We start from the raw sequence: 24,714 nt of genomic DNA, 5'->3' as shown, positions 1-24,714 counted from the left end.
CTGTAGTATTTTGGCCTGAACATTTAGAAGGATCTGATAAAGCAGGTGTTGAGAACAAAATCAAGAGTTAAGTTTTGGACAGTCTGATTTTATGGTAGATGTTGAGTAAACATTGGATATATGAGTTTGGAGTTCATGTGGAAGTCTGGTGATTAGTGATGTCTTGTGCACCTCATTGAAAATTGAAGTCACAAGAAAGAGTACATGATGATTTCACTACCAATTCTGGGTTATTATGAAAGATAGAATGGAGGAGGTGAAGGACATGGATTCTAGTCCTTATTCTGTGACTGACTGGTGGTGTGCTTAGAGCAAGTCGTTTAGCCTCCTTAGTCATTTATACCCCATTTTTCTTCTGTGTAAAATTAAGTTGTCTAATTAAGTGGTTTTTGTTACTCTTTTCATCTAGATAACTCTGGGTCTAGATCAAGGTATACACTAAATTGCATCTCCCCAAAGTTCATGTATTGAAGCCCTCAATGTGACTATATTAGAAATTTTGCTGTTATTAGTAAACTTGTTTTGGAGTTCTGTTATATATTTTTGTATACATATCTAGTTATTTGTTTTTAAAAAATTTTCTAAGGAGCATACTTATTGAGTCAGTGAGATGGTTTTCTAGATCAAGAACCTTAAAAATGTTTACTTTTCTCTAAACATGTCTAAGTCAGATCAATCACATATCAAATGAACCTGTTACAGGTTTTTTTCTGAGAGAAGAGTACTTGGTTATGACCAGTCATTCCCAGTGGTCTATTGCTAATGTTCTCATCCTAATACCTATTTTAGGAGGCACTTTAATCAAGGATTTTTAAAAATGTAATTTCAAGTGATTGAGTTTAGAAGACTATTCCAAAACTTAATACTACCTTAAAGTAAAACTGTAGTCTGAATATTCGTATGGTCATGAGGAGCTTTAGTGCATTCTTGTGAAATATTCCAATAGTACAGAAAAAGTGAAAAAGTGCTAAGTTCCCTTCAGAAGTCCTCTTCAGTCCTTCTGACTTCTCAGTTTGTTGGTTATCCCTCCATATCTTTACCTATGTATTATGGACATATGTAGCATAAAGAAATGTGTGTGTATGTGTTATTGTGCTTTTCTTTTTTTATACACTGGAAACACAATATTCTGCATTTTGTCTTTTACACCCAACAGTCTTCAGCTCTTTCTGTATTAGCACACAAAGGTCAATCTTACTCACTCACGCTGTTGTATAGTGTTGCACGGTATGGATGCACTTTATTTTATGTAACCATCCCCGTTGCTGAATGCTGTATTTCCAGTATTTTAATTGTTTTAGCATTGTAAATTTTTTAGGATATCAAAATCTGAAAGCAAATGGGAAGTTATGAAGTTTCTTGTTTTGCTGTTTTTTTTTTTTTTAAGACTTTATTTATTTATTTGTCAGAGAGAGGGAAAAGGGAAAGTACAGCAGAGGGAACAGCAGGCAGAGGGAGAAGCAGGCTCCCCACTGAGCAAGGAGTCTGATGTGGGACTTGATCCCAAAACTCTGGGATCATGACCTGAGCCCAAGGCAGATGCCTAACTGACTGAGCCACCCAGGCGTCCCTGCTGTTGTGTTTATAGCATGTATTGCAAATGGTAGAAATAATGGTTTTTGGTAATAAGTAGGATTCACATTTTATTTCATATTATTAGTGAGAAAGTACAGTCTCTTAAAGGAAATCTTCATGGGTAGATATTATTATTTGAAATTTTAATATAGCATTTTATATTCTAGATACTTAAATTACTCATATACAAATCCCCACTGAAGAATGAGGCAAGAAAATGTATACACTGCTTTAAAGTGGTAAAAACAGGGGCCCCTGGGTGGCTCAGTGGGTTAAAGCCTTTGCCTTTGGCTCAGGTCATGATCCCAGGGTCCTGGGGTCGAGCCCTGTATCAGGCTCTCTGCTCCGCGGAGAGCCTGTTTCCTCCTCTCTCTCTCCCTGCCTCTCTGCCTACTTGTGATCTCTGTCAAATAAATAAATAAAATATTAAAAAAAAATAAAAATAAAAAAAATAAAGTGGTAAAAACAATGTACTAAAGTAAACATTAAAAAAAAGGAAAATAGCATTTCTTCTCTGATTCTAAATTTAGTACCTACACAGAAAAGACGAAAAAGATTAAAAAAATACACGTTATCCTAAATTTTACCCCTAGTAGGCATTATTCACTTTTACAGTTTGGTGCTTATTCTTCCAAAGTGGTGTGTGTATGCCTATATATCTATATGAGATTTAATAATATACAGTTTTATGAGTGTGCATTATTGTGTGTATATACATTTGCTTTTCTCTCAACATTTTTTCATATGTGATATGTGTGTATACATGAACACATATTTATATAATTACGTAAATGGGATTGTTCAGGATATGTTATTCCATAGTTTTTTTCATTCAGCAGTTGGTTATAAAGATATTTTCATGTTGTTGAATAATACAGGTATACATTATCCTTTTAATGTCTGTGTACTATGTTTCTGTAGATATACCTGATTGATTTTGATCGGTCAAATAGCATCAATGGTTTTCAAATGGGCTTTGGTTCTAGGGAGTACTCTGAGCCAAAAAGCCTACATAACCTTGTGTTGGAGGGACACCAAGATGTGATTGTGAGTTAAACAGCTTTTCTTTGTAGACATGGTTTTCTCTGGTGACTCTTGAAATTAGTGCTTCCAACTGGGAAGAGAGCTTCCAGTAATAAGGGCTCAAAGAGTGAGTTCCTTCAGGGAGTGTGGGGTTTCAGGTATGAAGTGACAGGATTGGCCAAGGCTTTAAAGGGAAAAGGAGTTAGGAATGTTGGGATGGAATTGACAGAGAATATAATGCTAATGATTTGAGGCCTTTCGCTTAGGTCAGCAGAGAAAAGCAGAAAGTAGGGAGAGCTTTATCTGTTGTGGAATGGAAGGGTAGGTTTTTTTTGTTTTTGTTTTTGTTTTAAAGTTAGGCCAGTTGTGGAGGTGGACTTCTTGTAGAGGTATAATTGCCCTCATTCATGGGTTGGGCATTTGTGAGTTAGACACTGCCTAAAATGTTACCTGTTATGTGGAACTTAAAAATAAACATGATACTGGTTTTTTGTTCTCACAACTTAGACAAAATGGAAATGCAGGTGGTTAGGAAGTTACTATTTTGTTTTCTTACTTCCTTTTTTCTTTTTTTAAGAAAAAGAAAAGCATTCTGTTCATACTGTGTGTTCTGCTTCCTTAAAGAGCACTCTCAGGCATTTTAGCTACCAGCCAGTCATTTTTTAGAAAGACTTTTGTTGTGTTTCTGTTTGAAGACTGTGTGGTCTATCCTGACTACAGTTCATTCCTTCTTTCCCTCCCTTCTCTTTTCCTTCCACTGTCTGAAAAAAAGTGCCATGGCTCTATTATTTCAGTGACCCAAATTTACAAGCTATCAGGGTGTAGGAAACCACTCTGAATGCCAAAATACATGAGTCAGAAAACCTGGGTCCAGTTTTATCCTGCAAAGTGATTTAATCTTTTTAGTAAGGCTTTATCCAAAATGTCCATTCATAGACATGTAGGAAAATAGTAAGTCTTGGGGGGGCTTACTAATAACTTATTATGTAGCATATCAAAACTAGAATTGAACTAATATCACCACACTGTCTGCATTTTTACTCTGCTTTGTTAGGGATGCTACTAAAATTGTTTTTTTTTCCTCATTCACACTGATACTCTTTATGATGAGCTTATATATTACATTGAAACTATGAAATATGTCTTAAAATAACATGGTATTCATTAACTTAATAAACGTATTGAATGAAAGTATTTTTGTAGATATTTTTGAAGATGAATAGTTCATAATCCCTACCCTTATAGAAATGATTGTTTAGAAGGGTGAGATAGAAGTATATCAATGATAACAAGCAAAAAGGAAGGGAAATAGTTCTGTGGGATGTAGGGATGCCTGAAAAAACTTATTAGAGCAGATGCTTTTTGAGAGAGGGCTGTTCACTACGTTGGTACAGATGGGGTGGGACCTGTGACTAGGGGGATGCCCAGACTAGTCCAGAGCATTGTTACTAGGACCACAGAGGTGTGGAACATTATGATATCGCATATAACTTTATATAGCTAATGTGAAAGGTGTGTATGGAGGGGTGGGAGGAGTGATGCTAGAATGTTATCCACATTTTTAAATAGTTAATTAAATCAGGGAAAGATTGGCAAGTAGAAGGAAACAAGATTACAGGCAGGGAGGTCAGTTTGTGGCTGTTGAAGTAATCTAGCTGGAAGTGCCATAGGCCCAGACTCTCAAACTAAGTGATTAAAATGAAAACGAAGAAAATAAAGGTGTATAAACAGTAAGATGTGACTGGTTTTGTATGTGTGGTAAAGGAGAAGGAAGAATCAGGATGACTTCCAGATCATCTGTTTTGTAGATTTTAGTAGATGCCAGTGATTATTTGAGGAGAAGCTGGCTTAAGAAGGAATAATAACGGTGTTTGAACATGTTGAATATGAGTTGATAAGAGATACCCAGAAAGATGTGTTCTGTACGTATGTGGATCTGTAGCTCAGAATGAGTTTATAATTAAGGATTTAGAGTCATCATGTTTGAGTTTTTTGCAATTGTGGGAGCGTGGGTGTGGTAATCTAGGAGTTCAAGAAGAAAAATGGTGGGGGTGAACATTTTGAGGTTGGGCCTGAAAGAAGAGCTGGTAAGAAGATTGAGAGGGAATGGTCTGAAAAGATCCATTGAATTTGTCAGATGGGCGGCGTTGGTGAGTATTGCTTAATGTGACGTTAGTGGTATGCTAGGAGCAAAAAGCATATTGCAGAATAATTCTATGTATTGTATTCATTGCTTTTATGCACTGAATTATAGATGTAAGTATAATGTATTTTATTAAAATTAATAATACTTTAAAGATACAGATAAGTTTAGAGAATTAGTTAATCAACTCTTTTGTACCCTCTATACAGTTTTTAAAAAACTTTTAAATTTTTGAATAATTATAGACTCATAGGAAATTATGTAAAACCAGCACAGAGAGGTCCTCCAGTATGGCCTTCACTTAGCCTCCTCCAGGTACTTGTTCAATTTACCAGATGTCTTACTTTTTCAGTTTACCAAATGTCCTGGACTGGTTTAAATGCTAATGTTTTGGGATGGGTTATGAAATTGCAGGTAGTGTAGATTTGGATTGTGTACCCCCCCACATGGTGCAAGCCTGGGGTTTTGATTCTCATAGGAGCCTTTCTCCTTCCATTCGGGGCAAGGCAGATGGCAGGCTTCCTTGCTGGTCTTAAAGCGTATGAGTGGAGCTTTTCCTGTTCTCTTCTCACATACTGAGCACCCCTTTTGACGATCTTGGCTCAAAATAGGGGTTTTACCTCTAGCTCTTTTCTGAAATAGGCTCAAAATCAGGTCTTCTATCTTTAGACCAGTGTCCCCTGAGATTGCCTTTGTGCTGGGTGTCAGCTAGTTTCTTCCTTTCTGGAACCTGGGAATTTCCCTCCCCTTCCCCTCTTAGGAGTTCAGTTGTGTTCTGGTATTTCATGTTGCTTTGGTATTTCAGTGAGTGTATTTGGGCACATGGCTATAATAGGCTAGTCTACCTTGTTGCTTGAATCAAAAGCTTAAAAAACGATTTTGTGACTTCTTATTTCTTAAATTTATTCTTTGTTCACAAAAAGTACTTGAGATCAGGTTATATTACTTACTAAAATATTTATTTTTAAAATGGATAATGCATAAAAATTTAAAAAGACCCAAATAGAAAAATGAAACACAAAAAAAGAAGAAGAAAAGGGTAATATATGCTTGTGGTATGAAATTGGAAAAATAAAAAAGGGTATATGTCTCCCTTTGCCCTTTACTTCCTTGTGAAGTTTGCCTTCAGAGATAAGGCCCATTTATAAGGTTCTCATATATCCTAGAGGTAGACTCTGAACTGGTTTTCTTTTTTCTAACAGAAGTTATAACTTTACAGTAGTGCTTATAATTTAATTTTGTAACCAGAACTCAGGATTTTTCCATCTGTTTGACAAGTAGCAATTGTATTTCTTTTTTGAGAGCTTTTGACAGAGAACATTATACTAATTATATGTTATATGTGTGTTTATATATATGTGAATGGATTATCTGTGTTTTAATTTTTGTTTGCCTGAGAAATCCCTCAAAATGTGACAGAATCTGAAAAAATAGTATAAACTGTTGATTCAGATGTTTTAAGTTAGTATGTGGAATATTAAAATAGTGGAATATTAACCCTGATTTTTGAGAGGTAGTGGAAATGATATTTTAAGATAGTGAAATCTTAGTGAGTGAAACACCTTGAGCATATCCTTAAAAATTATCCTAATTACTATTCAGTACATACTGTTGTTTGCATATGTGCAAATAATTGCCCAAAGAAGTGAGGGAGGCTCTGTCATAGATAAAAGCCCTCTCTTTTAGGTTCCTTAGCCATAGTTTATACCATTGATTGCCTAACTGCAGCTTGGTGAAATTCACTGGCATGGAAGCAAGAAATGGAAGCCTATGACCTAATATGTTTTCTTCCTTAGATCAACCTCTCCACTTCTCCTACACCTGCACAGTTAATAAGCCGTTCCCAGGCTTCCAGTTCTACCAGCGGCAGTATTACCCAACAGACTATGTTACTAGGGAGTACCTCCCCTACCCTAACGGCAAGCCAAGCTCAAATGTATCTCCGAGCTCAAATGGTAAGATATGAGCTACCAAATTTTTTCAGTGTTTAAGGACTTGAGAGAGATCGAAATGTTTCTTGATTTGATGCAATAAGAGGCATTTTTAATACTTAAGAAATGTTTAACAAAATTTTTTATATGTATGTGCTTAGCTCTTATACATTTACGTCATGAAAAATTCTACTTTTAATTGTTAGGGCTTCTTGGTGTATCAAATAGTAACATTGGGAAGCTAACAGATTCTGTAACATGGAGTGACTGTTTTTTTAATACGGAATTTTATGGATTTCAAACTTTTTTCACATCTTAACATCTCTCAAATTGAGGTGCATTTATAATTGATGGCATCTTACAGTTAAAATTAATGTTTGCAGTGATATGTAGAAATATATATGAAAAATCATTGTATATCTTTGACAACTTAAATTTGATTAAATAGTTAGCAGTGTTAAAAAGTTGTGATTAACTATAAGTTAGAATTTATACTGTGGCATCTTCTTAAATCTGTATTGGAGTTTCTGGTAATTTACCAGATAACTTTTAGCTTTGGTTATTCCCATCTTAAATTTAACAAAATATTTGTGTTATTATGTTCACTTTAATCTTTTGTTAATACAGGAATGTTAATTTGGCTCTTCTGTATTTGAGTACCTACTGATTTCCTAGTTTACCTGTTGAGCTTCTTCTTTTTTTTTTTTTTTTTGAGATTTTATTTATTTATTTGTCAGAGAGAGAGGGAGAGAGAGCGAGTACAGGCAGACAGAATGGCAGGCAGAGGCAGAGGGAGAAGCAGGCTCCCTGCCAAGCAAGGAGCCCGATGCGGGACTCGATCCCAGGACGCTGGGATCATGACCTGAGCTGAAGGCAGCTGCTTAACCAACTGAGCCACCCAGGCATCCCCTGTTGAGCTTCTTTAAGGCGTTGGTTAGCATTTACTTTATTTGATGTCTGCAGGTAGCTAGACAAGAGCTTTGGTCTAGTATGTATTTACTTATATTCTTTCTTTGTCCAATGAACTAAATATATATCTGGATCCCCAATTCTCCACTAAAATTACAAAGAAAGTTTTCCATCATATTTCTAATAGGAAACAATGACATGACCCACCTTTTATTTACAGATTATTCAGTGGACATTACCATACTTCTGGGTTTTTTCCCCTAAGAGATCTTATTTAATTAATAATGTGCTTTAAAATTAGGCTGAATCATTTGAAGTGACTACTTTTGACCTCTTTATAAAACTTACAGTTTCTTATGGTTCAAGCTAAATAGAACAAACATCTTCTGTTTATTTTTAGTGCTTTTAGTTGTTTGTTCTGGCAGTTACCTTCTTGTGAAAGTTATACTTCATTGTTTAATTCACTTAAATTTAGTATTTTAAAGAACTGAAATTTAAAAGATCCTATAGTCAGTAATTTTAACTTAAACAGGAATAGTTTGAGGACCTGAATAACTCCTAGTGCAATTTTAAAATAGAGTATTTACACACTGTGTGAAACGACTATCATAATATACTAAATTGGATTGGATAATCTCTGCGTGGATTGATAGTGCCTTTTTAAACTAATGGCATTCTGTTTTAACATTAAAAAATAACATTTGAAGAGATGGTGATAAATAAATAAATCGAGTATGTCTTTCTTCCTTATTTATTTGATGTAAGCTTTTTTGCAGGCCGTTTTGTTGTTGTATTTTGACATGTGGCATTTACATTTGGAATGAATATTTCTTTATGACTAGTTTTAAAATCAAGAGCAATTTGGTTTGTATTGTAGATCCCATGTAGCTGAGTGAAATCCTGTAGTCTGGGGCATAGTTACCTTTTGTGGTAAAGAAGACTGAAAAGACTCTTGTGTTTCTTTTCAGGTTTCTCACTGAAATTTGTATTCAAGAGTGGTTGTCTATTGAAAATAAATTCATTTTAGAAATCCTGCCATAGTAGTTTCTGAGCTGGGAAAAGTTTGAGTAAATAATAGCTTATTTGGGGTAAAATTTGGTATGAGGATTTCATATTACCAAAATACATTTTCTTTTTGGAGCACTGATTTATTTTTCTACTCATCAGAATCATGAGCTGTTTCAAAATGTTTATGCTTTTTTTTTTTTTTTTTTTGAGTTCTGTATTAGAAACTTTTCTTTGTCACGTAAAACCTTTTGCTTAGAGGACAGTCCTAAACTGCATTGTCTTTCTGTCACAAATTTCAGTCTCTCTTGCCTGCTATACATTGTGTGTGGGACACGTTCTTTTGTCTTAGGGTATTTTTTTGGTTTTTCTGTCTGTACAGCTGATTTTCACACCCGCTACCACTGTGGCTGCTGTACAGTCTGACATTCCTGTTGTCTCGTCGTCATCGTCATCTTCCTGTCAGTCTGCAGCTACTCAGGTGAGCTTGTCTGCTTCATAATGTGGTACTTGAGGTCTGGATCTTTAGGTTAAAGATAAACATACATTGTGTTTAAGTTGCTGATGATTTCAGTGCTCTTTGTCCTACATTTTGGATTGGAATTTAATGAAATACTGTGAGAACTTCAAGAAGTTTTGGTTACATAGAAATTACCATTAAGCACAGATATTTAGGTTATTTGACATTAGAGAAAGTTAATGAGTTTTTGCTATAACATGGTATGTTTAGTTTTATTATAAAGCAGGCTTATTGTTCTTACTATGTGAGTTGTATTCTTTTGTGTAGATTCTTTTGCAAGCAGTTGTATAATAACTAAGTGAAGATAGATTTTAAGTTTAAAAATGAATTGGGGAAATTCTTAAAAAATGGAATAGAATACTATTTTGTTTGATACTATGAAAAAAACCTTAATTTTCTCCTCACACCATTCACAAAAATGAGCTAGAAGTAGAATATAGACTTAAAGGTAAAGCCTAAACTATAAAACCTCTAGAAGAAAACATAAGGATTATTTTTACAGCTGTATGGTATGCAAAGCTTTCTGACGAGATCGGGTGCATTCAGAATGGTATGGCCGTAGACTAGGCAAAGCTTTCTTAGGACACAAAAAGCACTAACCATAAAAAAAAATAATAATAACAAATCTGAATTTATCAAAGTTAAAATCTTCAAAAAACATTGTTTTTGAAGAGGCAAGCCAGAGACTGAGGGAAAATATTCATAATACGTATGTCTGACGAAAGAGTTGTATCCAGAATATACAAAGTAATGCTTATAGCTCGGTAAGATCAGTAAAAAATGGGCCAAAGATTTAACATTTCACAAAGGAAGATATACAAAAGGCCAATAAGCACATGAAAACATGTTCAGCATCAATAATCCTTACAGAAATTAAAACCACAACGAATATCATTGTGCACTCACTAAAATGGTGGAAGTGAAGGAAACTTCATAATACCACATGTTGGTGGGAATTGGAGCAGCTGTAGTTTCATAATATTCTTAGTGAGAGTGTAAAATGGTGTCACAACTTTGGAAAACAGTTTGTCAGTTCCTAATAAAGTTAAACATATACTTAACATGTGACCTAGCAAATCTGCTTATAGTTTTTTATTCCGAGAGGTTTGGAAATATATATACGTATAAAGACATGTAAACGAATATTTGTAGCAGCTGTATTCAGAATAGCCCCAAACTAGAAACAACCATTGTCTTTTAACTGGTAAATGGATAAACAAACTGGAATATTACTCAAAAATAAAAAAAGGACACATTCCTGATGCATCTCAGAAACATCATAATAGCAAAAGAAGGCAGACACCAGAGAATATCTACCATGTGATTTTTTTTTTTTAAAGATTTATTTATTTACTTGAGAGAGTGCATAAGCAGGAGGAGCAGAGGGAGAGTGAGAGAATCCAAAGCAGATTCTCCACATTGAGTGTGGAGCCTGAGCAGGGCTGGATCTTACAACCGTGAGGTTATGACACGATCCGAAACCAACAGTCGGGCGCTCAACTAACTGCACCCCCCTGTGATTCTTTTCACTGAAATTTCGGAACAGGCACAGCTAATTTATAGTGAAAAAAATTGGTGGTACCAGGTTCAGAAGGTGGGAGAGATTGGGGACAGGCATGGGTGAACTTTTATGTGATGGAAATGTTCCATATTTTCATTAAAGCGTTTGTATAACTCTTTGAACTGTTTGTTCATTTTATTGTAAGTTACAGCTCAGTAAAGTTGACTAAAATGAATTAAATTAAATAATTTTATTTCTTAAAATTAATTTTATTCTTTTCAAGTAATTTCTGTACCTAGTATGGGGCTCAAACTCACAACCCTGAGATCAGGAATTGCATGCTTTATGGACTGAGCCAGCCAGGCACCCTGAATAAATTTTAATTAAAACAATTGAGTAGGAGTGTCTCGGTGGCTCAGTGGGTTAAGCCTCTGCCTTCGGCTCAGGTCATGATTTCAGGGTCCTGGGATCGAGCCTTGCATTGGGCTGCCTGCTCAACAGGGAGCTTGCTTACCCCCGCTCTCTGCCTGCCTCTCTACCTACTTGGGATCGATCGATCTCTCTCTCTCTCTCTCTCTCTGTCAAATAAATAAATAAAAAATCTTAAAAAAAAAGAACCAAACCAAACATTTGAGTAGAAGGGGTTCCTGGGTGGTGTGGTTAGTTGAGTGTCTGACTCTTGGTTTTGGCTCGGGTCATGATCTCAGTGTCATGGAATTGAGCCCCTCTTCAGGCTCTGTGCTTGGCAGGGAGTCTGCTTGAGATTTTCTTTTCTTGTCCCACTGCTGCTATCCCACACACACACTCTCTCAAATAAATCTTAAAAAAAAAAAAAAAAAAAAAACCAGTTGAGTAGGATATTACTTTGTATGATACTATTTTGGTATTTTTTCCGTAGCTAATGTTTTAGACTGCATATGGCAGAAATAGGTATAATTTACAGTCATCGTTGGCTTTTTGTTTTTAATTTAATCTTAATTTTTTTGGTAAAAGTTAAAATTAGTAGTAATATTCTTTGGTACTTTTCATAGAACCTCCTTATTATTTTATTGAATAATAAAGGCCAGTTTTCAATATCAGCATATAAAGATGGTGATCAGTTAAACTCAGATTTCTCCTAATGTGCTTCGTGTCCTTCCACAATTCCTTAACGTTTTTGTACTTTAGTTTTCCATATTTACAAAATGAGACTTTTATTATCTTTAAGGTTCTTTGACCTCTAAACCTTTATGATATCTCTTTGTGGAGTGATTTGTTGAAGTAATGATCTTCCTGTTTTCTTTTGGTTTTATAAAACCCAATAAAGATAGACCATAATTAACTTTCAGAACATGTTAAATTTTATTTTTTATTTATTCTTGACTTTGTTTCAACTAAGATTTTATTTAATTGATTTATAAAATGCATACAATAAAACAAGATAAAATAAATTGAAAACATGCATGAAAAAAGCAGAAATCAAAATAGAAAAGTGGCATAGAGTTAGGAGTGAGGGTCCTCTTCAAGTTATACACATGAAATCCTCCATGGGTTTAATTTCAGTTGTATTAGCCAAGTTATCAAACATTTTTATCATATATATTTGTGTATATATATATATATGTATATATATATAGACATATGTAATTGTAGGGTAAGTTGAAGAATGAATAACAGATGTGCTTAGTGTCTAGAACATTATAGGTACTCAGTACTTTTTTTTGCAAAGGGAGGAATTGAAAGACTTGGGTTAAAATTCTGACTTCAACAACTTCCAGCTTTGTCACTCACCAGTTGATTGATTTTGAACAAGATCGTAGTGTAGCATATTGTTATAAGTTTGGACTCTAGAACTAGACTCTCCTGGTTCAAGTACATGCTCTGCCACTTTTTCATTATATATCATTGATCTCTCCCTCAGTTTCAACAATATAAAATAAATATTTATAAAATGGTTCACAGGGTTGTAGTGAGGATTAAATATGTTTTTAATTGAAAAATAAGGGGCGCTTGGGGGGCAGTCAGTTAAGCATCTGACTGTTGGTTTAAGCACAGGTGATGCTTGATCTCAGGGTTCCTGAGATGGAGCCCTGCGTTAGACTCCATGCTCAGCAGGGAGTCTGCTTGAGATTCTCTCTCCCTCTTCTCCCACCACACTCTTGCATGCACGTTCTCTCTCACAAATAAATGAATACATCCTTAAAAAATAATTGAAAAATAGAACAGTATCTGATACGTAGATGTTAGTTGTTATTATTACCTATGCTGAGCCTCAGATTTTTTTTTCTAGAGTAAATTCTGTACCCATCGTGGGGCTTGAATGCATGACCCTTGACATCAGGAGTCTGCATGCTCTAGTGACTGAGCCAGCCAGGTGCCCTGAGCGTCAGTTTCTTTTTTCTTTTTTGGACATTCTAAAGCTTTCATTAAAGTATAATATAAATCCAGAACATATATTAAGTGTTCAACAGTCTGTACCAGAATATGCTTACATCCCAAGCACCCAGACCAAAAGGGAGAAACTTACCAGGATCCAGAGAAGCCTCCCCGATGGCCTGTTTTGGTCCTGTCATTGCTGCCCCTCAAGAGTCATACTATCCTGACCTATGTTAGTTTTGCCTGTTTTTAAGCTACATTTAAATGAAGTTATGTTGGATATAATTTAAGCCTCAGTTTCTTCACTGTGAGCTAGAATAGCTCAGACTTGTGAAAAGGAATAAATGAGACAATACTCAAATGTTTTTAGCATAGTGCCTGGCACATATCACAAGCCACTAATCACTATTTTTGTTATATATTATCTAAAGATAAATCATGACTTCACTTCTTAGCTTTCAAGTAGCTAATAGTGAAAAGAGTAAGGTAGCCATTTAAATGATTCACAGTTTCCAAGGTAAAATAAACCAGCTGTTAGAAAAACAACTAACATGCTCTCTAGAGAGTGCTCTAGAGTGTGTCCTGTGTGTTCTCATGGAGAAAACCTCTTAGAGTGTCTTTAGTAGTACCTTTAATGTGAGCATAGTGAAAGTAATTTTATAAAAGTGGGTCTTTGGGGTCCAGTTTGATGTGATACAGGTATGTGGCTCTGTGATAATTTGACTTAATTCAAGGATAGACTTTGAGAAACTAAAGGGATGGATTGACCTTTAGGAATTTGTCTACAAATGTTTTTTCTTTGCAGTGCTTTTGAAATGGCAGTAAATGAAGATGACAGTGGTAGGGGATGCTAATACTTTGCATATTCTAGTGGTAACTGTCCTCAAATTTGGGGCTGTTAGTTTTGAAAAACTTCGTGCTCCACTTTGTTAATTTTTAAACTTCATATGAAATTTTTAAAACAATGAATTTGTAATTGAGAGATGCAAAAGTTGGCATTTTATTTTAATGTTCTTTTACAGAAGTCAGTATAACAGTTAATATTTTCTTAGTATTAAAATTCATTTGTAGCATACTGTCCAAAAGTAAGAAATTTGGAATATCTTACCCTTATTTACTATTTTAAATGCACCATCCCTTCTCCCGACCATGACCAAGAAAATAAGTAAAAAGTCTGACTTTCAGAAAGATATAGGACTAAAAGTAGCACATCTTACTTACCAAGGCTATCAGGGAATGCTTTTAGAATTGAGGAAAAAAATAGTCCTTTGGATTTAAAAGCTAGAAACTCAGCTCTGCTGTTGGCAGTATGACATTAAGTCTTAGTTTCCTCATCTGCAAAGAAGGGATGTTACACAGTAATTCACACAGTATTTGTTAGAGCCAAATTAAATAATAGATATGAGTATTTCAGTAACCCACTATAAAAATGTAATGTGTGAAATTAGCAGAAATAGATCATGTGCAACCTAGATTTTTAAAAGTCAGAATGTTTCCATAATTTGATCATAGGAAAAGTTCAGATGAAATGAAAGTTGGACATTACAGAACTATTCTGTATCTAGAAAGGGTGGATTCCTCTCAAAAGGGAACGTCTGTCAAGGACATCTGAGTATATGGTCATTCTATTAACAGCTGAATTAACTCTACTGTATTCTAGGAGTATGGTTGACATGTTTTAAATTTATTATAAATATATAAGCCAAGATGACCATAGTTATTATGGCTATACTCCAAAATTTATTCATATAGATAATGTATATGATACATATAATAAGCACATACATACATTTTCTTTCAGAATTCCAAAGAACAAAATTATTCTATAGAAATGGATTGCTGCAGGTTTAGGGTTCATTGTGTGAAATCCTCATATACTGTGAATGTGCTTTTTATTTGAAAGAAAGTTTTCTCATTTTTCAGATTATAATTTAGCCTTTGAATATTATTATGATTTGGTTCACTTCTAGATCATTTATGGCTTATGTTCAGTTTTATGCTGTTTTTTCCCCTTGCTTCTTAAAAGACTTTAATGTGCCTCCACTAGATACTGGTTGAGATTTTTTTTTGGTTAAATATGAACAGATTTTACTGCTTGCCTAAGAAAACTGTAAATAGAACTAAACACTTAGCAAAAAAAAAAAAAGGCAGTTAATATATATTTTAAAATCAGATGTAGGAGAATATCTCAGACTTGCAGAGTTTCTGTTATGTCTGTAGCACTGAACTGTGGGGAGTACAAAAATGAATGTCAGAGATGAGAGCCTGCCAGCAAGTGTCTCAACATTTCACAGACACATTAGTAATTCTAAAATAAGCTAGACATATGTCAGTGCTGTAGGCCAGTATGTCCAAATTCTGTGGGAAAGGCATTGTAGAGGAGAGGATAAATTATTTCTAACCAGGAACTTTGGAGAGGCTTCTTTGGGAGAGAGAGGGATTTTGCTGGGCCTTGATGAAAGGATTGGGCTTCAGGAGAATGGCATTTTAGGCAAGAGAAACTTGAGCAGGGGCTCTCTCTAAATGGAGGAAGTATAAGGTGTATTCGGAGAAGGGTGAGCAGAACGGTTTGGCTAGAATGTGAATATTGTGGATTAAAATAGTGGGGAATGGGGCTTAGAGTGGTTTGGGCCTAGATTGTGGAGGGCTTTGAGTGGCAAGCTGAGAAACCTGGATTTTAGCAATTTTATTTTTGTATTAAATTTCAGTAATACCACAATTATTAGTCCACTTACATTGCTATGAAATATTTGACAAAAATCTGAGAAGATGCTCCATATGGTCTCAGAAAATTCTTTCAGTAGTTTAGAATAGACTGTTTCAAGCCTCAACTGCTCTGAAGTGAACATTTGTTCAGCACCTGCTGTTGGCTGCCCACTGCATTTGGCACTTAGGAAAAGAAGTTTTAGCCTGTATCAGTTAAATGATACAGTTGTAGAGACAGAACACACATGAAACAGGAGTTTGCATAAAGCAGCAGTATCTCATTTGCTTTGTCACTTTAGAATGTTTTGTTTCAGTTTCCGACTCAGGGTCAGTGCTAGCATAAATGTGTTTAATGCATTCATTTCCAGATCGGTAAAAGGTTAGGCAGCTATTGGAGAGGCATTTTCTGTCTTGCCCTTTGGAAATGGTATAAACCTCAGGTGAAAGTCATTGGGGGATGATCTTGCTACCATCCAGATTGGTGGTATGTTTAGAATAGCCCTGGGTATAGACAGGAGTCACAGTGTAACCCGTTTCAAGGCCCCATTCGAGGTTTTTTCAGTTCATGAGAGGTAGTTCTCAAAGCCATGTGAGTATTCCATAACAATAGGACTTAAAAAGGAGTTGGGATATGCTTTTAATTATCACAGTGGGCAGGTGATTTGATGAATGAGTTTTCTAATATACAAGATGAGTGTTCCCTTATAACCTCTGTAGAAGGGGTAGTTTTCTTTTCTTTTCTTTTTCTTTCTGATCTGTGTGAGGATGACAGTATTGTATATGCACATACCTAACTGTATGTAGTAATTTCTCACAAGAGTATGAAGCACTTGTAACCTTCAAGGTTTCACACTCTTGGCCTGGAGGAGTCAGAGAGAAGTTGAAGGGATTGCTTCTTCTCTTACACACCCTGGGCTCTTCTGCCACTGAGGCTTTGATCAAGTTTTCCTTTTTATGTGGAGTACCCTTCTCTCTCCTTCCCTTCACCTGTCTCTGAGCTGGTAACTTCAAAATGCAGTATGTTGCAGAGTGATTTCCTCATATATATAGTTCGTTTGATATATATATATATATATATATATATATGTATATATATATATATATATATACATATATATATAGTATTTTCATTTTGTTCTCAATGATTCCCTTAATGTCTTTTAATAAATTTTTACTTAATATTTAAGGTATGATTACTTAGAATAATAACTCCCCTTTCTTTTAGGATTAATCAGTCATTTCAAGTGCTTGGAACTTGATATGTAAAAAACATACTATAAATGTATTGTCATTGCTGTTATAATGGTAATGATTATCATATCTCAATTAATTCCATCTGTTTCATCCTTATTTTTTGTTGTGTGGTTCTCAGGTTCAGAATTTAACATTACGCAGCCAGAAGTTGGGTGTATTATCTAGCTCACAGAATGGTCCGCCAAAAAGCACTAGTCAAACTCAGTCATTGACAATTTGTCATAACAAAACAACAGTCACCAGTTCTAAAATCAGCCAACGAGATCCTTCTCCAGAAAGTAATAAGAAGGGAGAAAGTCCAAGTCTGGAATCACGAAGCACAGCTGTTACCCGGACATCAAGTATTCACCAGTTAATAGCACCAGGTGGGATAAACTTGTTGGAAATAGTTGCATTTTTCACTTTATCAGCAGGCAGAGCAAAACAAAAGATGTCTATTATGGGAACAAAAATACTTTTAAAAACATTTTAAAATGTGAATTTCATGAGTTTAAAAAAAAAAAACAGTATTGTAGTTGAAGAAAGAGAAATCAAAAGAGCCCAATAGCTAAAACAAATAATAATAAAAAATTTTTTTGGTTAATCGACATTTGATTAACATCTTCATTATGTGCTGATCTTTCATTGTATTGGTAAAACCAATGGCTTTATTTATTTACTTAATTAAAAAAAATTCTAACTCCTGTATAGTTAACGTACAGTGTTATATTAGTTCCAGGTGTACAATATAGTGATTCAGCAATTCTTTATGTAACTCCATGCTCATTAAGAAAAGCGTACTCTTAATCCTCATTACCTATTTTACCTGTTCCCACCTCTCTCCAGTCCCCTCTGGTAACCATCTGCTTGTTCTCTATAGTTAAGCGTCTATTTTTTGGTTTGTCTCTATTTTTTTTTTTCTTTGTTAAATTCCACATATGAGTGAAGTCATACGGTGTTTATCTTTCTCTGACTTATTTCACTTAGAATTATACTCTCTAGCTCTGTTCATTCTTTTGTATGGCTGAATAATTTGTGTGTGTGTGTGTGTGCGCGCGTGCGCGTGTGTATCACATCTTCTTTATCCATTCATCTGTTGATGGACACTTGGGCTGCTTCCGTAATTTGGCTGTTGTAAATAATACTGCAGTAAATAGTGATGCAGATATCCTTTCAAATTAGTGTTTTCATATTCTTTGGGTAAATACCCAGTACTGTGATTACTGGATTGTAGGATAGTTCTATTTTTAATTTTTTGAGAAACCTCTGTACTGTTTCCCACAGTGGCTGCACCAGTTTGCCTTCCACCAACTGTGCCCGAGGGTTCCTTTTTCCCCACATCCTTGTCAACTCTTGTTTCTTGAAAAACCTTTTAGTTTAAAGAAAAAAAAAAGATTTACCTGTAGTTTATTTAATATGCTTTAGTGGGACAGAATTAAAAGCTCTTTAAAAAGCACATTTTTTAAAAAAAGTTATCGTTAGTGAGTGGAGTTTACCACTTTACAAAAATAAGGATTTTGTATAATTATTTTTCTTATGATGTTGCTTTTTTTCCCGTCTCTGAGAGGAAGATGTCAGGCAATCAACTAAGTCATTTTCATTCTCATCCATCTTTGAATCCCATATGTGCTCTCTCTGCTATCCACAAGATGAGATCCTTCATGGTTCTTAGGCTGAAAATGTTGGGGCCATCCAGAGTGAGTTTTCTTACCACCTCCTCTGTTCATCTAGAATTACTCAGTGTTGAGCTTCCTTCACTTCTAATAAGATAAGGAGTTACTTGTTTTCTACTTTAAAGTTAACACTGTTTGCTTATGTCATCAATTGTATCTTTCTTACCAGCTCCTAACCTTCTCTTGCAGTTGTTATAGAATCTTTTGTCTCCCTTGTGCTGGATCCCTTCCTTTGCTTCTCAACTATACTTGTATCTCTTCTGTAATATATCTGCATATGTTTTTATTACAGTCCAGCTATTGTTTATTGAAAGTATGTGTGTGTGTTACGCACTGGGCTAGACACCACATATGTTTCATTAAAAAAAATGTCCTCCCTTAATTCAACTTCATCAAGTAACACCTTCTTTCTGTCTTTTTATAACTATGTATTACTTTTTAAAGATTAATTTTATATTATTGAAGTCTGCTTTCTCTCCACCTAAATATGTTTTTCTTGCATGTTTCCTCTGTGCTAATATTGCTTGCATTCTCTGTAGTACCCAACCTCAGTGTTTTAGGATTGTTTGATATTCCTCTAGTTAGAAATCTCTCATCACTTTGAACTGTGTAGTGTTTTTGTTTCTTTGTGGTCCTTTTTCTTTTATAGTTATTTGTATACTTACTGATCTTAGTTTTTCTACTGTATAGTAAGCTCTTAGAGAGTAGGATGATAATAATGAACACTTATGTGTCAGGTACTTTTCAATTATTAACTTCTTTAACCCTCTTTTGTTTTACCTTTTCACCCTTTTTTCTTGACAGCACTAAGTTGTGCCTTATATGTACTTATTTACATTAGGGGGACAGTAACTATTTGGTGGATTAATAGTTGGTCTGTTTTTCCATTTGAATTTTGGAAATTATAGCACAATTCTTTTTTCCCCCATTCAAATTGGGTATCACTGCTTGGAGTTCTTAAATCTGAATCTTTAGATAAGTGCAGGCATTGTTGTAATGTATAAATTAATAAGTCCATTCATAGTATAGTGTGATGTGAATTCTTTTTTATAAACATCTGTGTGCCTAGGTCCTAGGTCTCTGTATGGTTTGATAAGGCTTTTTGTACTCTACTGTGTAGAGTATTTTCAGCCTCAATCCAGCCTCTGGCCAGTTTTGATAGGCGTCATTGCGGAGCATTAGTGACCCGCTGCACTTGACATGATTGCTTGGGACAATTTTTAGTGATTATAGTTTTGATAGATTATAATGGGGGGTAGGTTAATTTCCTTCCAAAGAGAATGCTCCCTTCAGATAAAGCTAGGACCTCTTGCAGGGTTAGTTAGTTCAAGCAAGGAGATTACTTTTAGATTTTCAGTTCTCCTGAGCTCCCAATACCTGGTTCTAAGTTGACAATTACTCTTCTGCTTTTCTTTAATTGATAGTGTGGTAGGATCCCTATCGTTGCCTTCCTCTGATGGCCAGTATTTTATGTAGGTTTGGAGGAGATCAGTAAGCTAAAACCATCAGACTCTTAGGACAATTGCAATACCAAATTTAGATCTCATAACTGTGTTAACCAAACTCCAATTTCCCGTGGTGGTGTTGATTAGAAGTAAAACCAAATGAAATACCCTAAGCCACAAAAACCTTTGGAGTTACCAAACTTATAAATTCACTCAAGCCTTACACTGCAGTTATTCAAAGCAGTTTGTATCTTATGGCTAAGTAATAGCTGAATTTTTCCACTCTTAGGTTTTCTGCTCATGTTGGTGAGAAGTTAGTCTGAAGTTAAGGGTTTTTTTTTTTTTTGTTTTGTTTTTTGTTTTTGAGATTCTTGGTAATTTATCCTGTTCCTCAGTTAGAAAATGCTTATTTATATAGGTCACTTTCAAATATGAAAAAAATCTACTGGTATTCTACTGTAGCATAGACTAATAATTATTATAATGGATATGGTTATTGTTTCTTTATATTTATTTCTAAGATGTTAAAACCATTTGGTTTTCTTCATTTCTTCTTGAATTTGTAGCTCTCACTTGATAGTTTATCTATTTTTAATATATAAAATAAAGGTGAATTTTAACCATATGACTGGAAATTATCACTAACTGCATTCGAGTTTAAGTTTTTTTTTTTTTTTTAAAGATTTTATTTATTTATTTGACAGAGAGAGATCACAAGCAGGCAGAGAGGCAGGCAGAGAGAGAGAGAGAAGGAAGCAGGCTCCCTGCTGAGCAGAGAGCCCGATGCGGGACCCTGAGATCATGACCCGAGCCGAAGGCAGTGGCTTAACCCACTGAGCCACCCAGGCGCCCCTCGAGTTTAAGTTTTTATAGCAGTTTTTAGAGCTTTTATGACATCAGTTAGAAAAAATATATACCAAACTTTTTGTAAGTATTAATTTAATATGTAGTGAAAAGACTATGCTAGTCTGCTCAGGCTGCCATAAAGGATATCATAGACTAGGTGGCTTAAACAGTAGAATATTATTTTCTCAGTTCTGGAGGCTGAAAAACTCAAGATCAAGGTCTGGCAGTGTTTATTTTTGGTGAGAGCTCTCTTAAAGGCTTGCAGATGGCTGCCTTCTTGCTGTGTCCTCACATGGTCTTTCATCTGAGTGCTGGGAGAAAGGATAGTGAGCTTTTTGCTCTTCTTGTAAGGGCCCCACCCTTCTGACCTCATTTAACCTTAATTACTTCCATAGAGGTCCCATTACCAAATGTAGTCACAGGAGATTTAGGGTTTCAACATATGCATTTTTGGGCACTCAAACATTCAATCCATAATAGGAACCCATACTCAGCTAGGGATTCTGGGTTCTTTTACACCCAGGGCTGCATAAAATTTTCTCAATAGCTGGGTGATTTGAGGCAATACACTTAACTGGCCAGTTCCTTCTCCAGTAATATATTGGATTAATGTAGCACCCTGTCTACCTCATAAGGTTGTTGTAACTACTTAGTAAAGTAATGTGTTTAATAATTTACAATAATATATAATTATTTAATAATATATTTAACTGTAAGTAATTATATAAAGAGCTCTATATATGTGAGAGATGATGCCAATCATTAATTCTCCAAATAAAGGCCATCCTGACAATAATAAAAAGTTTATTAAAATTGGAGAAGTTAACGAACATGGTATTCTCGAGAGCACTAGGACTTTTCTTATACAGAAGTATTGTTTCAGATAGCCTTACAATTATTCTCTATTTTCTTGTCACTTGGGCTTAGGGACTAATATAAAATATATAGATTCACTTTGATTTCTGATCAAAGAAAAGCCTCATTTAGGTAAAAGTGTTAATTGAATACTATTAAATTACCAGTTCTAGAGTATAAAAAAAGATTGCTTACTAACTAGAACCGAGAAGGAACTTTTATTCCATAAATGTGTTACCCATTGTGCATCAAGAATGTGGTATTTTAGTTATAACTTTAAAAATTGAATTAAAGTGGCTGTTTGCTGTTACGATGGCAAAACCTCTATTTCGCCTTATGTAAAAGAGGAAAAATAATACTTACCTATTCCACAGGCATTTTGTGAGAACAAATGAGAGAAATGTGAAAGCACCTTGAGCCTTTGAAGAAAAGGCACTCTAGGATTCTGAGATTTTAATTGAATGCCCTGTAGTGTAGAGTCCTTATCAACACATTTATAAAGTGCTGGCATAAAATTTTCAGTCTTAGTTTGAAGTGCTAGTCTAGTTATGCGAAAATTACTTTAGGTGAAAGTTTAGAATGAATCTCTATTTTTTAAAAAAATAGAATTGGTGGATATTTTTTGAACCTTTTAAGTGCCTGTGTTTTGAGTTGTTAATCAGATGTTAATTTCCTTAAAAGACCCCCCAATTTTAAATGATAACTAAGCAAATGCAACAATGTTAAAAAGTTGTTATAATTTTTATAAGGCCTTTGTCACAAATGTGGTTATCTTAACATTATGAGATTTATCTTAACATTCTGAGATTAAGAAAGTTTTGCCCTCTCTTTAGACCTATTTTAAATGCATACAGCCTTTGTATGATAGTAAGAAATCTTTTCAGTTTATCTTCTAGTGAACCCCATTTCCATTTATTTTTAGAGAGGGTTTCACCAGCACCTCCCTCTGCGTAAACATACGAACTAGTGTGCAGAAGAGACATGATAATGGACAACTATTTACTACTTGATTTTGCTAATTCTTATATATATTGTCCCTGTTATGAGTGACTCCTCTGTGGGGAAAAAAAAAAAAACAACGGATGCTGTCTTTTATAGATTACTGTAAGGTTTTTTTGTTGCTTTTGTTTTTGTTTTTTTTGGGTGGGGCAGGGGGGAAGTGAAACAAAATCCTTTATTTAGACAGCATGAACTTATTGCTGCCAAACTAGTGTTGTCCTGGATTTGGAATGGCCCCGGAAATTTTATTTCTTAGTTACAGTGATTATTCAGCAGTGCTGTAGAATTCACACATGTGTTTTGTTTAGCTAAATTAACTTGTTATACAAAACATTTTCTGTTCCTGGGTTCAATAATACCAACTTTTCATCTTGGCTCAAATTTGGAAACTTACTTGGGAACCTTTATAAATAATTACATTGGCTGTTAGTTGGAAGACTATTTAGACATAGGCTAGAAAGATATGAGACCTTTATTTTATGAATTTTGATACTGCATTTTTATGATTTTGAAGTTATTTTTATAGATCTTATATTTGTTCTGGGATACTCCTCTTCTCCCCAGAGAAGGAATTCAGATAAACTTTGTTTAAAGCTAATGCAGATTTTCTGGTAACTTCAATAAGAATAAATTTAATAAGAATAAATTGTGTATATTTAATAAGAATGAATCATGTATATTTCAGATGTATGAATCAGTTGTTTTAGGCCATTTTTTCTTTTGGGGCTTATCACAGCTATTGTCTGTTTCATGAAATCTTAATAGTTTTCCAAGGAAAAGTTGTTTTTGTCATATTTTCAAATCACTCTTGTCGGGAAGACTTGTAATAGACTTTTGGTGATTAAGACCTTCTGATGTGAAAACTTTCCTCTTTTATATTTGTTTATAAATTTCTAGGCTATTTTTGGAAAAAAATACTAATTGTCATTTTTTTCTCTCACAGCTTCATATCCTCCAATTCAGCCTCATCCTCTAATAAAACATCAGCAGATTCCTCTTCATTCACCACCTCCCAAGGTTTCCCATCATCAGCTGATATTACAGCAGCAGCAACAGCAAATTCAGCCAATCACACTTCAAAATCCAACTCAAGACCCACCCCCATCCCAGCACTGTATGCCACTCCAAAACCATGGCCTTCCTCCAGCTCCTAGTAATGCCCAGTCACAGCATTGTTCGCCAATTCAGAGCCATCCCCCTCCTTTGACAATGTCTCCTAGCCAGTCACAGTCAGCACAGCAGTCTGTAGTGGTGTCTCCCCCGCCGCCTCATTCTCCAAGTCAGTCTCCTACTATAATTATCCATCCACAGGCCCTTATTCAGCCACACTCTCTTGTGTCCTCGGCTCTCCAGCCAGGGCCAAACCTGCAGCAATCCACTGCTAATCAGGTGCAGCCTACAGCACAGCTGAATCTTCCATCCCATCTTCCACTTCCAGCTTCCCCTGTTGTGCACATTGGCCCAGTTCAGCAGTCCGCTTTGGTGTCCCCAGGTCAGCAGATTGTGTCTCCAACATCACACCAGCAGTATTCAACCCTGCAGTCCTCTCCAATCCCAATTGCAACCCCTCCGCAGATGTCGGCATCTCCTCCAGCTCAGATTCCACCACTGCCCTTGCAGTCTATGCAGTCTTTACAAGTGCAGCCTGAAATTCTATCCCAGGGCCAGGTTTTGGTGCAGAATGCTTTGGTGTCAGAAGAGGAGCTTCCAGCTGCAGAAGCTTTGGTCCAGTTGCCATTTCAGACTCTTCCTCCTCCACAGACTGTTGCGGTAAACCTACAAGTACAACCACCAGCACCTGTTGATCCACCAGTGGTAAGCCCTTGGAAGCTCTTTGACTTTCTTGCTGAACTGAGAGTAAAAACTATTTTCTCCCACGTTATGTTATATTGCTAGATCTAAATGCCTTTGAATTTAAAAAGCTTGAAATTTCCATCTGTCAGTGTCTGACAAACATGCTGTATGGGCCAAAAAAAAAAAAAATGCCATTTGTTT

At 35.3% G+C, this 24,714-nt stretch overlaps 1 protein-coding gene across 22 annotated transcripts in view; it reads left to right on the top strand.

Moving 5' to 3' along the window:
* Window positions 1–24,714, top strand: part of PHC3 (polyhomeotic homolog 3) — a 79,072-nt gene that overhangs the window by 16,136 nt on the left and 38,222 nt on the right. For 10 of the 22 annotated variants that reach the window (XR_014314412.1, XR_014314413.1, XR_014314414.1 and 7 more), the window contains exons 5-8: window positions 6,538–6,696; window positions 8,969–9,067; window positions 17,041–17,287; window positions 23,663–24,534. Coding sequence is in view for 8 of the 22 variants with exons in the window: in XM_082741949.1 (XP_082598075.1) it covers window positions 6,538–6,696; window positions 8,969–9,067; window positions 17,041–17,287; window positions 23,663–24,534 (1,377 nt within the window). In the remaining 14 variants the exon portion in view is untranslated. The remainder of the gene's footprint in view (window positions 1–6,537; window positions 6,697–8,968; window positions 9,068–17,040; window positions 17,288–23,662; window positions 24,535–24,714) is intronic. The other 12 variants (XR_014314406.1, XR_014314407.1, XR_014314408.1 and 9 more) reach the window with 3 other exon arrangements.

The sequence above is a fragment of the Mustela nivalis genome, assembly GCF_964662115.1.
Source record: "Mustela nivalis genome assembly, chromosome: 1".
Taxonomy (NCBI): Eukaryota; Metazoa; Chordata; class Mammalia; order Carnivora; family Mustelidae; genus Mustela; species Mustela nivalis.
This window is presented reverse-complemented; position numbering and strand designations above follow the sequence as displayed.